The 17044-nt window shown below is 35.7% G+C and overlaps 1 protein-coding gene across 1 annotated transcript; it reads right to left on the reverse strand.

The window, feature by feature from the left end:
- Positions 1-1883: 1883 nt before the first annotated feature.
- Positions 1884-16698, reverse strand: LOC121861239 (nucleolin-like). Its single transcript, XM_042358887.1, has 7 exons — positions 16474-16698; positions 13803-13964; positions 10976-11157; positions 10231-10389; positions 5814-5927; positions 5152-5317; positions 1884-2510 (listed from the first exon to the last, which is right to left on the reverse strand). The coding sequence occupies exons 2-7, from the start codon at positions 13905-13907 to the stop codon at positions 2238-2240; spliced, it is 999 nt and encodes a 332-aa protein (XP_042214821.1). The 5' UTR covers positions 13908-13964; positions 16474-16698; the 3' UTR covers positions 1884-2237.
- Between the last annotated feature and the right edge of the window lie 346 nt (positions 16699-17044).

The raw sequence follows: 17044 nt of genomic DNA on the forward strand, positions 1-17044 counted from the left end.
ATCATGGAGGTTGGAGAGGTGTTCTGAGATTATTTGTAAGACATTTTGTGATGGATCACATTTACTGAGATGTGGAAAGTGAGAGAGGTTATTTTTCAAGACCTGGGCCTTCAAAAAACCCAGTTTCGAATCTAAGCATCCAAATACTTATGGTAGTTAGAGTAAAATTAAACCCATTAATTAATATAAATGAGGATATTCCCAGTGGTTCATTAGTGAATCATCAAAACAATAACAGCACTATATTGTCATGTTTACTGAGCATCAGGCATTCTCAAAACAAAGTTCAGACATTGTCATTACTTCTCAATTGACTTGTATCTCCAACCGTGCATCATCTGCAGGATAAGTGGTGACATCATTGCAAATGGCGGCCCTGTTTCTATAGAAATAAACTTATCTCGACTATTATAGCAGGACTTCAAACTTTTAATACAAACTATATATACCGTATCACTCTCCGAACGTGGCAGTGTATTTCTTGTGTTTACCCAGAACCGTCAACTCGTCCATTGTCTTGATGACCTCAGGGACATCTGGTGCATGGGTGAAGCTGTGACATTTCCTCCCAGGACTGTGTGATGTTGTCAAGACCTTTCTTAATGTTGTAAGTCTTCCAGAAGTCTCGTACAGACAATCCACAACAGTCTGTTTCTGCCACCAGCTGCATCATCACAAGGAGTGTGTAGTAAGCCTTGAATATGGCTATTACGCCTTGATCAAGGGGCTGGAACAGTACAGTGGTGCTTGGTGGCAAAAACATAACTTGTATGTTGTCACACCAGTCAACCATAGTGTGTGGGTGGTAAGGGGCATTATAAAACAAGATGGGGCACTTGTTTGACACATTATTAGCTGCTGTGTACCGTGCAATGAACGGTGACATATAATTGCAAATACAGTGGTCCCACGATTAACAAACACAATGGGGTCCACAGAGTCGTTCGTTAACTGAATCTGATATTTCAATGGGATATTGGGTAATTGGTTCCAATTCACAGAAAAAGTACATTCAAAGTACTGTATACAGGTAATAGAATTAACAAAACATTAAACATAAACTAAATACAGTACTGTACTATACAGTATACTGTATAACAATAAATAAAAAACAATAGAATACAATATTTTAACTTACTTTGTGATGTGTGTTCCCGGCAGCTTTGTTTACATATCAAACAGCTGATTGTAGAGGCAGTCGATGATGACATGCCATATTCTTTACAGAAAGCATTGGTTCTAATGCCTTCTTCATGTTTCATAAGAATTTTTGCACTGTATATTATCAACATGTAAACTAAATTTCAGAATGACCAATAATTTTAATGTAAAAATGCAAAAATATTCAAGAGACCAACAAACTGGATGTTCACTCCACTGTAAACAAAGTTAAACTGAGAAGCGTTGGTGGGTGATTCGATCAGCTGATTGGCACACAAAAACTGTTCCCTGTACTGTATATATTATCAATATGTTAATTACATTAGAATGACCAATAATTTTAATATAAAAAATGCAAAAATATTCAAGAGACAAACTTTCTTGATATTTACTCCACTAGAAACGAAAGTAAACATAGAACCAATTACTGTATTGGCGGAATAGCCAATCAGCTGATGTGCGCAACAAAGCGTGTTTCTCGTAAGGCTTTCGTTAATTTAAGTTTTGTTCGTTAATGGAGGGACCACTGTGTATGTATGTATATATATGTATGTATGTATGTATGTGTGTGTATATATATATATATATATATATATATATATATATATATATATATATATATATATATATATATATATATATATATATATCTTGGTAAAAACACTATGGTCACAATAGACATTTGGAAGCTTCACTAATAAAATGTACTGTATACATACATGTTTGAATTCTTTCATTTTATTTATATTAACATTAAAAATTTTAGATTTCCTTCACATCACAAAACACCCCAAATAAGCAATTTATTTTACTTATTATTAATACAAACAAACATTGAGTTAAATACAAAATTCATTGACCACAACATGAATTTTGTTTTCATCAAAAACCTCTAATACATTCTAAAAGACCTGATCATCACATATATGTAGTCGTTGACAAAATACTCTCGCCACAACTAGTAGTACTACTGCACTTGTACAAACATTCAGATCATATTACAATATTTCAGTCTCCTATCCTGTAATCTTCATCATCTTTCTCTTAATCAATCTCATAATATACTTATCTGCTTGTTACTTACCTACATCCTCATCACCATCATCCTCATCACCATCATCATCATTCTCATCATCATCATCATTCTCATCATCATCCTCTTCCTCATCAACATCAATCTCCTCAACATCATCCCCTTCCTCCTCTTCATCTTCCTCATCATCATCGTCTTCTTCACCACCATTTTCTTCCTTTTCCTCCACCTCCTCATCATCATCATCATCTTCCTCTTCACCTCCATTTTCTTCCTGCTCCTCTGAATCTTGTTGTTTACTTGCTACTTCTTTAACCTTTATAGAGAAAATATTCTACATGTTATTAAACCCTACATTCATATATACTAAAAATTTCTATTTCAGAACAGATTTGAACCCCCAATGAATTTCCATTCAGTTACCTATAACGCTAAACCCAAAGCTCTCATTAGGGGATTTACTTAGTATTGTATGTACCTTTAAGCAGAACAATCTAATATATTTTATTTCTGTATGAAGCTTTATATATAAAATCCTTAAGTTTTTAAACCTATTACATTTACAAAATGCTTCCGCTTTCTGAGAAACTTAAATTTGTATTGTTACAAGATTTAATTGTACAGTGTAAATACGGTGGAGTCTTCGTAATTGGTGGGTCAAGTACCAGACAACATATTGAATTATTAAATCAAGAATGTTAAATTTTTTTAAATTAAAATAATTAATTTGGTTCCAAAGACCAAGAAATACCCCAAAACTGTTCCAAAAGTGCTTTAATAAACACCAAACAGCTCCTTTCCTTCTCATAATTTCATGTGGGTTATGCCAATACACCAACAAGGAGACAGATAGGCAGCAGGCTGACTGTGACCACACTTTACAATAAAGTTTTATTGACCAGGTAACAAAGGAACCTAAATAATATGGGAATTATGGTAAAATTATATAATGTTGTGGTAAGAAGGTCTGAGGCAAAGTGTCAGCATGACACTTGGGAAAGGGTAGAGGGGGGGAAGTCCACCAACCAACCACCCTGAATGAAGTGATATTTATAATATTTTCTTTACTTCTAAGTCAAATTAAAGCAGTGAAAGGATATTCCCACAACTTTTATGGTTTCTAATGTAACCAAACACTGCAGCAGTCAGCATTCAACTGTGAATTATGAATATTTGACAGCTAAATTAAAAAAAAGAGGTAGTAATACGGATACCCGTGAAATTAAAAATGTGAATTTGTATTTCATTAATTACTGTATCAAGATACCACTGTATTTCATTATTACAGATTTACAGTACAATAAATTTTATCAGTTTCTCCTCTGTGAAAGAGGATCCCACAAGCATGACTGCCCATTAGGGACAGTGTGGATACAGTACACAGTTATAATGATTGTCTATCAGACCACAGCTGTCTTAGTCCAGAAGAACAACAACACACATAGCAGTAACTAATGAAGAAGGTGTACACCTACCTAAGTTGACCCACCCTATAGTAATGAAACGAGATAAAGATCTGACCCAACAAGGGACATGAGGGGAAAAGGTGTTCTTGTTCATGAGAGGAGACTCCATGACCCTGTAAATCAAATAAATGCTTCCCTCTGGCCAGCAGTAAGTCACTCCAGGATCAGGCCTACAGTAAACAGGACATGCCACCATAAACTAACTTAGATAAGATCGATTTGTATACGTAGTATTTTATTTACCTGATGACTTATTTTTTACTTCCATTTAATGTATTTTGTCACTCTATTTCTTTTGTCTTATATTAAGTGGCTTTAGTTTTATATGAAGACTTAGGCTATTATATAGTGGGATTTTAAACATTGTTCTGTAAGTACGGTAAGCAAGTAGCATGTGTTCTGACTTGCGCACAAATCCAACTTAAGAACATCCTCAGGAACAGTACCCGTTCGTAACCCGAGCCCACCCCCCGTACTTTAAATGATATGTTATCAAGCAACTGTGAAAGCTTTTCAAATTCAGATATACCCTGTATAAAAAAAATACAAATTTGAAAGTGTGTGTGGCAACAACAGTACGCATCCTGTTAATGGTAATATACGTACACTGTTGCTCTAAAGTAATTTACTGATGTTCAGATATTATTTCAAGTTCTGAATCGCACTCGAGTCAATACAGGTATATACGTACAGTATTAGTAAATTATATCAGACTTTTTCATCTAACAATATATCGCAAATGCCAATTTCACTCTGGTAAGGGGAAGCAAGGCCACGACTCATGCTAGTCAACACGAGGGGGAAATGGGATGCTCATTGCTCCCAGCACTTCACAATTTTTAAAATGATGTAGATCTATTTCTGCAGTTTATTGCCTCGAGTACCATTTGATTTTTAAACGTGATTAAAAATTTTGTTTTATGTAAATGTGTTTAAAAATGTAATAAATTATGAAGTTTTGGACCAGAAATTGTTTCCCTAGGAATGCATTTATCATTAGACAATGGGAAAATAGTATCAGTTTGACAGAAATCTGGTAAAGTACTGTACACAGCAAACAAAGTTGTATATTAATTAAAACAAATCAGTTCTTTAGTTTGCTCTGAAGTACACGTTAAACATGACAACAGACAGATGACTCATCTGTCATGTACACTATACATTCTTAACACACTCAGGTCCGGCCCCTCCATTTATTTGTTCTGTACATCTGGCCGTGTGTAAAAATTTATGGCAAGCAAAAAAGTGTACATTATAATCTTTTATCCATAGCAATCATTCTAACTGTGGTTGTGATGAATTTAGTACTGTAATGATCCTGAATATAGTCTCTACAAGTTTCTTTCAATAAAATATCCTGGAATTGTTTTGTGTTTTAATTTTAACTATATAATGTTGAGAATTTTTTTTTTTATGAAAACTATATGTTAAATTCTCCTATTTACATTAATGCATTACAAGTACTGTACCAGTAACTTAGTTGTATCTTACCTTTAATTTCTTCATGGGAGATTTTCCACCTCCATTCTCGGTATTTTCCTTCACCCTTGACTTTGCAAACATTACTAATACGTCCTCGCCATTAATTTTGCGATTTTTAGACATGTTAAATACTCTCAATGCTTCTGCTGGAGTTGGGTAGGTGATGAAAGCAAATCTGAAAGTAAATAATAATTGCAGAAATGAAGGAGAGCCCATGAAATCCTATTTCATTACTGAACCCATAACCAGGTACCCACAGAAGAATAGTCATGATTCCTGAACTGTTAACCTGGGTTTAACTTTCAGACAAGACAAACTAGGATTGAATTGGTTGCTCTGCCCTGTCACACCAAAATCCCCCCAAAAGATCTTTAGGGTGACATAGTTCACCACTTACAGGGGCTGATCCAGGTTTTTTTTTGAGGGTGGAAGATTCAGATTTTGACTGCACAGAAAAAACAAAATCCCAATAAACTTTGTAAAGTACCCTAACCTGGGGCTTAAGGGTTAACTTTCAATGGTGGAGAGAAATGGGCAGCCAATGTCACTCAATCCACTTCCGAGATAAAACAAAATAAATAAAATAATACAGTAATAAAAAAAAATATATACAAAAATAAGATTAGTTTTCTTTTTTCCTAAGAATAAATAAACAAAAACTTTCATATTACCTATTTTTTTTGTTTTTCTTGCTATTCCTTGTATAGTCAATGCGTACTGAAGAATGGAAGCTATTCCTAAGGTCAGAACGGGTGGCACTTTCTGGAAGGTTTCCAACATACAATCTGCGGAGAAAAGATATTACTATTAATTTATTCATCAACCAATTTAACACACAAAGATGTACTTTCTAAGGTACATTATTTTAGCCTTGATGCATACAGTAAGTCCCCTGTTAACGTCATGGTTATGTTCCTGTAAATCACTGCGTTATGTGAAACGACATTAAGTTGATAAATTTTTCCCATAAAAAAATTAAGAAATAGGTAGGTTATGTTCCCAGCCTCCCATCACCTCTATAATTTCCATCACGATTAAGACAATATAAACAGAATGTAAATACTGTACCTGTATATTCTGCGCAGTTAATGCATTACATATAAATATAAACTACAATAATTTTTAATACTGTACCAGTACAGCAAGTCCTCGCTAATGTCGTGGTTCCGTTCCTGAAAACCGCAATGTTAACGGAATCAATTTTCCCATAAAAAATTGATACAATACGGGAGTTACGTTCCTGAGCCTCCCTTTGCCCCATGAAATACATTACATGGACTGAAATTCAATGGCATTTTTAAAGAATATATTACCACTTCCAGCACTAACCTTAATCTTGTTGGCTTTGGTCCGGATAGTACACACTGTTGTCGGGGTTAAGACCTAGAGCAGCAGCTATGTCCACCGCACGTTCCTCTTTTTCAAAATGGTTTAAAACCTCCATTTTCATAGCAAGGCTAATGGTATTACGTTGCTTATTCACAACACTTGCATCAATAGCACTTGATGGGTGCTTGGAAGCCATTTTGAATTGTTAGAGTTCAGTATTAAGAGCAAAAACACTTAAACACACACGAACGCTGTGGAAACCTAACAAAGACTGGAAGTGCTTGGGGACACCTTGACGTTCTGCGAGTGAGAGGTAGCGTGCCAAGACGAGTGAGTGTAGCTCCGCAAGACGAGAGAGAGGGTTAGGCGCAGTAAAAAAGTAGTCCTTGACAATGCTAAAAACAACATTATATTGAGTCGTCGGGACGTTAACCAAATTATTGGTATCTAAAGAGTAGCGACGTTATAACAAAACACCGTTATCAGGGGCAATGTTAAACTAGGACTTCTGTATTGTACATTGGCAGTATTTGTTTACCCATCAATATATACAGGGATGTGTCATTTAATGATCAGGATGCGTTCCTGAAAAACAGATCGCTAAGTGATTTGATCTCTGAGCAAACAGAAACGAGAAATAATATCTTAAATAAAGGATAACGAGGAATAATATCTGTGGAGATGGCACGTAATTGTGTAGCTGAGTCGCCGGCTGACCGACTCGCCACCCAGTAGCACTCAATATGAGTGAGGCTGATCTGTGAGCTATGTTGTTGTTCAACTTGTAATTTTGGGTAGATATAGTACTTAATTTTCTTAATTTTTGTGTACTCTGTTACATGCACACTCATTCATTCATTCATACAGAATGTGCAAAGAAAAAAAATATCATAAGGTCCAAAACATGAAGGGAATACAACAAACAGTTCTTACCTGGTCCACAATTAGCCAACAAGAGCAGAGGGGGAGGTAGCAGCAATCACTTTAGTACGCAATAGTGCAGGGTAATGAACAGTCTGTATAGTACTCAATAACACGCCAAAGTCACAACAATAACAGCAAAAGGCAATATAACGGAACAAGTCGCAATGTTCAAAGTCAGGGTAAACACTAGTGTGGTAATGGCCTGGGTTGGTAGGCAGCATACTGGTATTATACCCCTACAATACGTGGTTTTCATTTAATAAACCTGGGCTGGTATACACAAAACTCTTATGCTAATAACAAATAGTTCTGTTAGCTAGCAGTAAAATTTAAAAGTTATACACAAAGCTTAACAAGCAAACTTTTACCGCAGATATAGTTTGTTTGTTAAGTACCGCTAAACAGCACTAAGGATAGCAGGAGTTCATCATATAAAATGGTCTTATGGCTGAATAACCTCAATAAAATTATGAAGATTAATTTCAATATTTACATTTTGTTCATTAAAATTAAATAAAAATCTAATCTATGCTGTTTGAAGGAGGGCATATTAACCAAGGATAGTGATCGGTGGCTTGGCCTTGCCGTGCTGCTTGTAAACACACGTGTTATTGAAGGAGCAGACAAGTTGAACATCATGGAAATGGAAGCCTCAACCCCACGATAGAAAGGTTAGCCCAACTGCACAGCAAACCAGACTTTATTATTGGTGGGGCCATTGAAATAAAAAACGTTAATATTGAATGGCCGCTTCAAGCCTTTCCTCAATAATAAAGAAAAAAATTCGTGCATCATGCACTGAACCAGGCCACCTTGCCACAGTGTCCATTATTTTGTATGTAGCATTAAACACTACTTGTACATTTATGCTATGGTAGCATTTCCTGTTAACATATAAATGTTCATTTACACGAGGAGCCACAATCCTTATGTATGTAACTATGTATGTGTGTGCCATCAATCGCACCCACACCGGGAACCCACCAATTCAGCTGCTTTCTTTGAATTTCTCTCTGGGTGAGTGGGAACTTCACAAACTGACAAAAAATGTTTGGTTCAGTTAGTGCATTCAGTGTCTGAGTTATAGTACGGCTGATAGTAGGCTGAGTGATTCCCAAATCATCACAGCTACACAGTTGCATAACTCAAGGTTAGGGTCACTTTCATCTCTGGGGTTAGAGCCCTATTCCTCCCAGTTATACTTTGTAGTGTTTCCCTCACTAAATCAGTCACCTCCATGATACCTGCACGGTCCAGTCGGTATCGCATGATTAGTTCAGAATCACTATATTCATTAAATATATCTCTCCTTTCCCGATAAATGGGTTGCCACCGCTGATGATGTTGGTTCGCCAGGGTATCAACAAACAGACGATTATAACGGGACTTAAAAGTGCTTCTGAGGTCTTTTAACTTACCAGAACTATTAAGGCCCTTAAAAGTTTTGTGTATGTACTATTAGTGCTTAACAGGAAAATGTCAACCTTAACAACTGTTTGCGAGCACTTAAAAGTTTTGTGTATACCGGCCCTGGTTACCCAAAAATATTTTGATTTTTGCTGGAAAAGCTAAATACTGTAAAAGTTTCTAAAATCCTTTTTAAAATTCAGGTTGGCTGCTTCATAGGTAATATCTTATACAACGTCTCCTTTCCAAGTGGTTTAGTGTTGGCCTTGAAAATCCAACGTTGTCACAATCTAAGTGGGCCGGGAGACATATCACACTAGGCATTTATTTTACACCACTTTATTTTTTTTATTTCCACCTTTTTTCCTTTTTTTTAGACCCAGAATACTGGATAGGTAGGTAAAGAGAAAAATTTAATTCAAACAATCCTTTTTTATTTACTTACATGTGGCAATTCTAAATGGAATGTGACTCAGAGAGAGACCTCTGCTACACAGCAAACATGCCATAGTGAGTTTCAGACATGGCTTACATAAAAAATTTACATTTACATAATTATATACTTATTTTGCTATTTAATGTCAAATATGTAGATGTTATTCACCGAAGCAAGTTTCAGGAGTCGGCACTTGACATACCAGATATGCTATCGGGTAAGGTCCACCCAACCGCCCCTACCTTTACGCTACCATCTGTTATGTTCTCATCACACCTACACCCACCCATATACAACCACATTGCCTGCTCAGTAGAGATGCCCACCTGGAGCACAGAATCCCCATTTTTTCAACTTTCCTCCTGAAATTTTCCCAGTGTGTTGAAGATTACTAAACCGAACAATTGCAGATCGTTAAATAACCAAGGGTGCTAGAAATTTCAAATCGTTTAAGCGAACGATCACTAAACGGCGGATACCCGTATGTGGTGTAAAATAGTTTTGGGAGATAGATGTCCTGCTTATGGGTGATGCTAGTTTGCGTGAAGTAACAAGGAAAAATCAAGTACAGTATTCCAGGTTCTTATTGTAGAGAGAGATCACCTTAGTAGAAATAATCTAAGTGATAGTTATTTCATGACAGTAAATAAAGGGAATGTCTGTGGATGCTTGATTTATTGCTAAGCTTTTACAAACTAAGATTTATATACATGCTCTCACACACAGCTACACTTATTGGCAGTGTAACCCGGGTGGGCTATGCGCACTCTAATTATAATCATTCATAATCAGCCGTCAATCATAAAAAAGGATATTTCAGGATGCAATTACTCGAAGTATTTTGAGATTACCCAGTGTGATGATAATATTGTATTACACAGTGAAGAGGTTATTCAATTCCTATACTATAACTTTTTTTCAAAGTGTATTTAATTCTAAGTTATAAGCTTCTTTATTCTGAGTCTGACAAATAAGCTAAGAATATTACTCACTTGAGAGGATTCACTTCCTGAGCATCCTTCTTTTTGAAGTTCTTAGACTTCATTCCAACGTAGTCCACATAGAATGGCTCCCCTTCCACTTCCATTTTGGAAATTTTTTCCTTCATGTGAATTGTCTCTTTCTCAGATTTAAATTCCATAAAACAATGCCTGAAAAAAAAAATAGAAAAATTAATGAAAAGCAAAAGTACCTGTAGTTTTATTCTCAATCATATACTTAATTGTTACACAGTACAATACTGTAATACTTAACTGTACTGTATCAGCGATTTCATGTCATGTTTCGGGATGGTGATTTGACAAAACCGCATTGGGGAAAAATGAAGGATAGAGACAGGGACAAACATCCCTGATGCAGTAGCATCACATCACTCACCACAGCAACTCCACACTGTTGCCAACACTGGATATCACCATAGTATATTATTGAATGACTATACCATACTATATTGCTGAGGGGTGTATATTTATTGACTGTACCATATGAAAAGCACTATAAAAAATCGTACTATAATACAACCCTAATGTACAATAGTCTACTTCAAAATATGTAACAAAACAGAAAAAGTTATGGTCACTGAAAATTTAATTTATGGTAAAAATACTTTCTGTATTCTGTAAAAAGAAAAAATTATTTGACAGTTGATATATTCAACAAATTTGTCTTGCACAAAAACTGGATCATGCTACACATCATAAGAACTATGGCAGAATCCCTACTCTGTTTTTCACTTACGTATAATACTTTTCAGCCGTTGCCCGAGGAAAGCGTATATCAACTGCATTTTTCACCAAATTCTTTGCCTCGGTATCCTTGCAGATTCTCAATGATTTTGGAAAGCGGACATAAAGGGTTCTGTTGTCCCTATTACCTGCCCGCCCTTCTTGATCTGCCAACAACCTTGCACTTAATTCCATCTGCAAAAGCATGTAATTAACCAGTCAAAAAATGGGTATATTGAATCCTGAAATTTAATTTTATCATCCAAAGGAGAATGAACGACATGTGACAGACCCCACACTGTTGTAATTGCATACAGCATTGACGGGATCTCAATTGGAATCTCCTTCAGTCATAACTAAATCACACAATGCCCATCATACAGACAAGCCATCGAGTCATAGGCAAATGCCACCATGCAAGTTTGCATAATCACTTCTTCCCTCAAGCATAAAACAGAATTCCCAGTATAGTTTTTCACTAGTTTTCATGCTATACTGTACTCCCAGAAGATGGATGGAGAGACAAGTCATTCATTCTGCTTTCAACCATACTATAACAACAAAAGTTTTCACCTTAACTATTTGTTCTCATCCTAACAATAAATGGTTCTCAGCTTACTATAACAATAGGTCCTCAGCTTAGTATGACAGTTTTCAGTCTACTATAAGAGGTACTCTGCCTAACAATAACAAGTCCTCAGCCTAGTATAACAGGTTCTCTGCCTTTCTATAACAAGTTCTCTTAACATGTCTGGTGAACAATCAAATTAAAACTTTCAATTCTCTGACTCATTTCTATTTCCTAAGGAAACAAAGCTTGAAGTCAAGTACATTTACTCCAAGTTTGGCAGACTTTAGCATAATAGACCATGTCCTAGCCCCTTTAACCCTTTGGACACATATTGTGTCTCTAAGCCGCATTCCCTTTTTACTTATTTTATCAAGACACAACCATAAAGCATCCATGTGTTCATATGGAGCATTAATACTTATTAAAAAGTCAGACACCAAGGGAGGAACTATGAAGAAAAAATTTAAATGAACAATTTAAGGATTCTTCATTTTATGCTATAAAAATTAGTTAATACTATACTGTACAGTAATATAAAAATTGTCGTCAAGTTCTTAAAAGCATTATTCGGGCATTAGAGGGAAAATTATTATGCACAACTTGAGGTAAAATTTCACATTAAAAATACTTTGCCATGTCCTTTGATTTCAGGCAAAGCAAATTACAGGGGGGTCCCCGACTCACGAATGTCCGACTTACAAACACCCGCCGATACGAACGGGGTTAACCTTGATATTTACAGTATTTTATTTACCTGATGACTTATTTTTTACTTTCATTTACTGTATTTTGTCATTCTATTTCTTCTTTTGTCTTAAATAAAGTGATTTTAGAAGTACTGTATATAAAGACTTAGGCTATGATATAACTGGATTTTAAACACTGTTCTGTAAGTACGGTATGCACATAACATGTTCCTACTTGCATACATATGCACTTAAGAACGTCCTCAGGAACGGAACCCGTTCGTAACCCAGGGACCCCCCCCCGTACTCAATTTATACTGTATTTGTGTTTTCACGAGTAAGAAAAATACTTGGAGGCAACAGAGAACCAAATTTAATGGTTTAATGGCCATATTTGAATGATTGCTACACATTCTTGCACTGCCAAAAAAATTAAGAAAAATTAATAAACCATTTATGGATCTCTCGTTTTATGCTATAAAAATTTGTCAAATCTATAACAAGTGCTGCCAATTAAATATATATATACCTGTACATATTACTCTGGCATTAGAAAAAAAATCTTTATACAGTAGTATACAGTACAGTACAGTATACCCTAAAAACTGCTGCCTTGGACTCATTCTGCCATCTTTGCTTTTGTTTACACTTACCTATGTCTCTGACTTCGCGTTTTGTTTTGTTTTTCTGACTTCATGTGTTATGCAATCATGCCTAAATGCCCAAGTGATAGTTTCTCTTGTGGTGGGGGTAGTTTGATGTGATAAGACGTAATAAGAAGTAATGAGAGTAGGGATGGACTAGGAAACATTGGTAGACTTGACTTTTTCATTTTTTCTTATTAGTGTGTTACTCAAATATGCCTAATTGCTCCAATGATAGTTCCTCCTGTGCTGGAAAGCTTGATGTGATGTAATAAGGCATAATAAGAGTGGTGATGGATAAGCAAAGATTGGTAGACTTGAACCTACCACCCTAAACTTTCTCTACCATTCTCAACACATGCAAGTCTCAATTTATGCTTTGCAATGCTTATTTAAGGCTTATTATGCTTGGTTTATATGTTTGCTTTATTATTCTCATTTGACAGAGTGCACGACAAAGATATATCAAGGGAAGATGGGAGTTTTTGGAGGATGGCCAGTCCCTAACCTTCTGAATTTGTTATGTTCTTATAGGATTAATTGCTAACCAACGACATTTCCTGGTCCCTATATGCGTTGGTTATTGACGACCACCCGTATACATAATATATTTTGTTCAACTACAGTTGTACAGTGCATCAAAAGGGGTTAAAGATGAGTCTTAAGGAACCGAGTCTAGGACTCTTTCTATACAGTGTACACAGAAATTTACGATATTCTCCTACCTAAGCACAAGCTAGAAAGAAAATACAGTAAAATCTCTCTAGGCCACAACTTCTTAAAGGTGAAAAATTTGGGCTACTGATTAGAAAAAGAAAAATGGTGATGCAGGTATGTAAGGTCTTGTGGCTTGGTTGCAGCTCAATGTGTTGTCTTGGTCCTCAACATGGTAACCTAAAAATCATTAAAACAACATGCAACATTTAGAAATATTCTCACCTTTTCAGTTCCCCACACAACAGGTCTCTTCCGTTTCCTTGATCTCTTCAAACCACCTTGACTGCTAGTCATTTTACCCCTAAAATTTCCTTTCCCTTGCTGCATTATGGTATTTTTGCTAAGTTTCTCTTAGCAATTGTTGATTTGACTTCCCTTTGGTATCTGAAAGTAAAAAAACAAAAACATAAAATGAGTTATAACATACAAATACTAATTCTCATGAGTGAAACTTCAACAGATAATAAACATGGTAAACTTCACATAGATTAATTTAGGTAGGTTATACAAAGTAGCACAATGTATATACAGTACAGTAAGTAAGGCTGGGTTCAGTCTGGTTGGGTTAGACTTGTAACCTAACATTAGACATGAACCCCAAAAATAGTTAACTAGCCTCTAACTTACCCAGAACAATTATATCCCGTAAATCTGACGTTTATGAACTTGCCTTCTAAAAACTCGTTGAACATGTAAGTATACTTTTCTTAAGTGACTGGAAAGTAATTTTTTACTGAACATGAATTATGTAACAGTCTATATATTTACCCCATGTTAGGTAGGCTACAGCAGGGCTCAAAAATGCCTGGCTTTGGTTCTGTTGCAAGAATGAGTTTTGAGGCCACTCCACAACCTAACATTTCCTTTTATTTCTTACGGGAAAATTGTTTGATTTATGCGTATTTGAGTTAAGCGGCCATTTTAAAGAACGCATCAACCACGTAAATTGAGAGGTAGCTGTAACAATACAGTGATTTGCATTTTTTAATTGGAGACAAGTTCTCAAGAAACCCAAACTCGACCCCTTGATAAGATATTGAGTCATCCTAGATTCCAGTTGCTTTGCTTACATGCCATAAACAATGCCAAATTACACACTTTTTCTTATAACACTAAACTTATATTGTACATAATTATCAAATACAGTATAAATTAAGATGTAAAAACAGTTTTCTTTTATTTAATTTGCTAAGAGACTGTGCTGCTGTAGAGCGAGACAAGTCTATTTGTCCCCAGTGAACTTGAGCAAAGTTCAGTCTTGTTAGCAGATGCTATTGGTGTAAGGGCCATACTGGAAATAAGTACAATACCCTGTTTTGCATGGCTTTGTCAGCTAACCTTGATCAACTTGACTAAATATCACTTGTTATATGGTGATTGTAGCGCAGACATGAGGCTGAAGCCAGATTAGGCTTGGCTTCGGCTTTGAAACTTTCTAAAGGCTGCAGCTGCTATCAAATGCACAGACAAATAGACATACTTCTTTGTTATATGGACTAAAAATGAAGTATATATATGGTACCTCGTGTTTCATACCAGCTGGATTCAGTAAAATGCTACTGACACCACATACGAGGCACGGGCAGTTCCCAATGAGGTTCACGGCGCCATCAGCTCGATGAACAGGCTTTGTGTGAAATATAACAGAGTCTAGGACTGCTTTTAGTGTCCTTGTGGTGGGTTGGTCGGTAGAGTTCCCGAGTCCCACCCAGTAGGTCGAGGGTTCGATTCCTGGCTGGTGAGGTCGTTGATTATATATATATATATATATATATATATATATATATATATATATATATATATATATATATATATATATATATATATATATATATATATATATATATATATATATATATATATATATATATATATATATATATACTCCTCGACTTACGACCACCCTGGAATACGACCGCCACAGTTGTATAAAATATTTTTCAAATTACTTATTTTCGAGTTCCAACGTTAGTGATCGCGCTGTGTACTGACAAAATTTTCGTTTGTAATTCCCTTTATAATGGCTGGCAAGCGTAAAAGTGAGAGTTCTCGTGGTGCTGAGAAGAAAAAGAGACACCCATTTTAGATTTTCTATGTATTATTTTCGCATTTTTGACTTACGACCTGGTCGTCGGTCCCTAACCCCGTCGTAAGTCGAGGACTATATATATATATATATATATATATATATATATATATATATATATATATATATATATATATATATATATATATATATATATATATGTACTAGCTGTCTCGTAAATTGGGTACGAGTTGACATGTTCTCATGGGTACAATTTGCTTGGGTATGAGTTGTCTAGCACCCTTCCTCCTCGCCATTGCTGATGTATATCAACCTCAATATTAAGGTAAATTGTTAACACATAAATTAACACGATAATGCATAGAACCTAATAGAACCTGACCTAACAAACCCATAGGTTGGGTATGTTAGGTCAGGTTCTATTAGGTTCTATGCATTGTCGTTTCCATTTTTGTGTTTAAAATCATGATATTAGTGTGCAGAAAATTGTTCAACCAATTCGGACAATTCCTTCTGGTGGTCACCCTTTTATCCACCCTTTCCATCTATGTGTAAAAAACTAACTTATTTTGCCGTGAGTCAATCGCTGTGTACACCCTACCAAAAGGAGTTGATCGATTTTGATCATTTGTCCACAGATGTTTTTATTATTATAGGATATAACATTTACTAGAACCTAATAAAACCTGGACTACCAACCAAAGAAACCTACCTAACTTCCTAGCTAGGGGACCCTTTTGGGGGCTTTTTTTTATTATTATAGATAACAGTAATACTTGAATATAACCTAAAAACCATTTCATAAAATTTCTGTTAATTATGATAGATGTTGACCATGATACAAACCTCAGAAGGTGTTGCTGAAGGAGCTGCACCAGCCTTGTTTACCAGTGAACCTAACCAACACGTGGACTAGTGGGGGGTCCTGTATGGTGGCTTCATCCTCACTCTTATTTTGGACTCTGAACCTTGCAGACAACTCCCCGAATCCTATTTGCCCACACAGGTAGACAGTTTCATTCACTATTTATCGAATCACCTTGAGTCTACTAAAATGTCAGTTTTTTCTACTATGTTCTTAAGATGTCTGCGTATTTGTGACTCTGAATTGAAACACATTCATTCCATTGCACAGAAACTCGGGTACCCTTCTGTGTTTGTTGATCGTTGTTTTAAAAAGGCTAAAAAATCCTTTCATTCCTCTCAAACCAGACATGTCCCTACACTTAAGAATATTTTGACTCTGCCCTATCGTAATGAATTTGTCCCGTTAGTTCGGTCCCTCAAGCTTCTAAATATTAATGTTGTTTTCAAAGTATGACTCAACCATTACCAATATGTTAATAAGAAATAGCCCAAGTTTAAATGTAAATGGAAGTGTTCATTGTATTCCATGTCGCAAATGTAATTGTAATTA

This window comes from Homarus americanus, unplaced genomic scaffold (genome assembly GCF_018991925.1).
Source record: "Homarus americanus isolate GMGI-L3 unplaced genomic scaffold, GMGI_Hamer_2.0 scaffold21314, whole genome shotgun sequence".
Taxonomy (NCBI): domain Eukaryota; kingdom Metazoa; phylum Arthropoda; class Malacostraca; order Decapoda; family Nephropidae; genus Homarus; species Homarus americanus.

Excerpts from the sequence above, each read along its gene's own strand:
- LOC121861239 (XM_042358887.1), bottom strand. The coding sequence starts at position 13,907 with ATGCAGCAAGGGAAAGGAAATTTTAGGGGTAAAATGACTAGCAGTCAA. Across the intron at positions 11,158-13,802 it reads TTGTGTGGGGAACTGAAAAG|ATGGAATTAAGTGCAAGGTT; the intron begins GTGAGAATATTT and ends ATGCTTTTGCAG. Across the intron at positions 10,390-10,975 it reads ACGGCTGAAAAGTATTATAC|GCATTGTTTTATGGAATTTA; the intron begins GTAAGTGAAAAA and ends TTTTTTTTTCAG.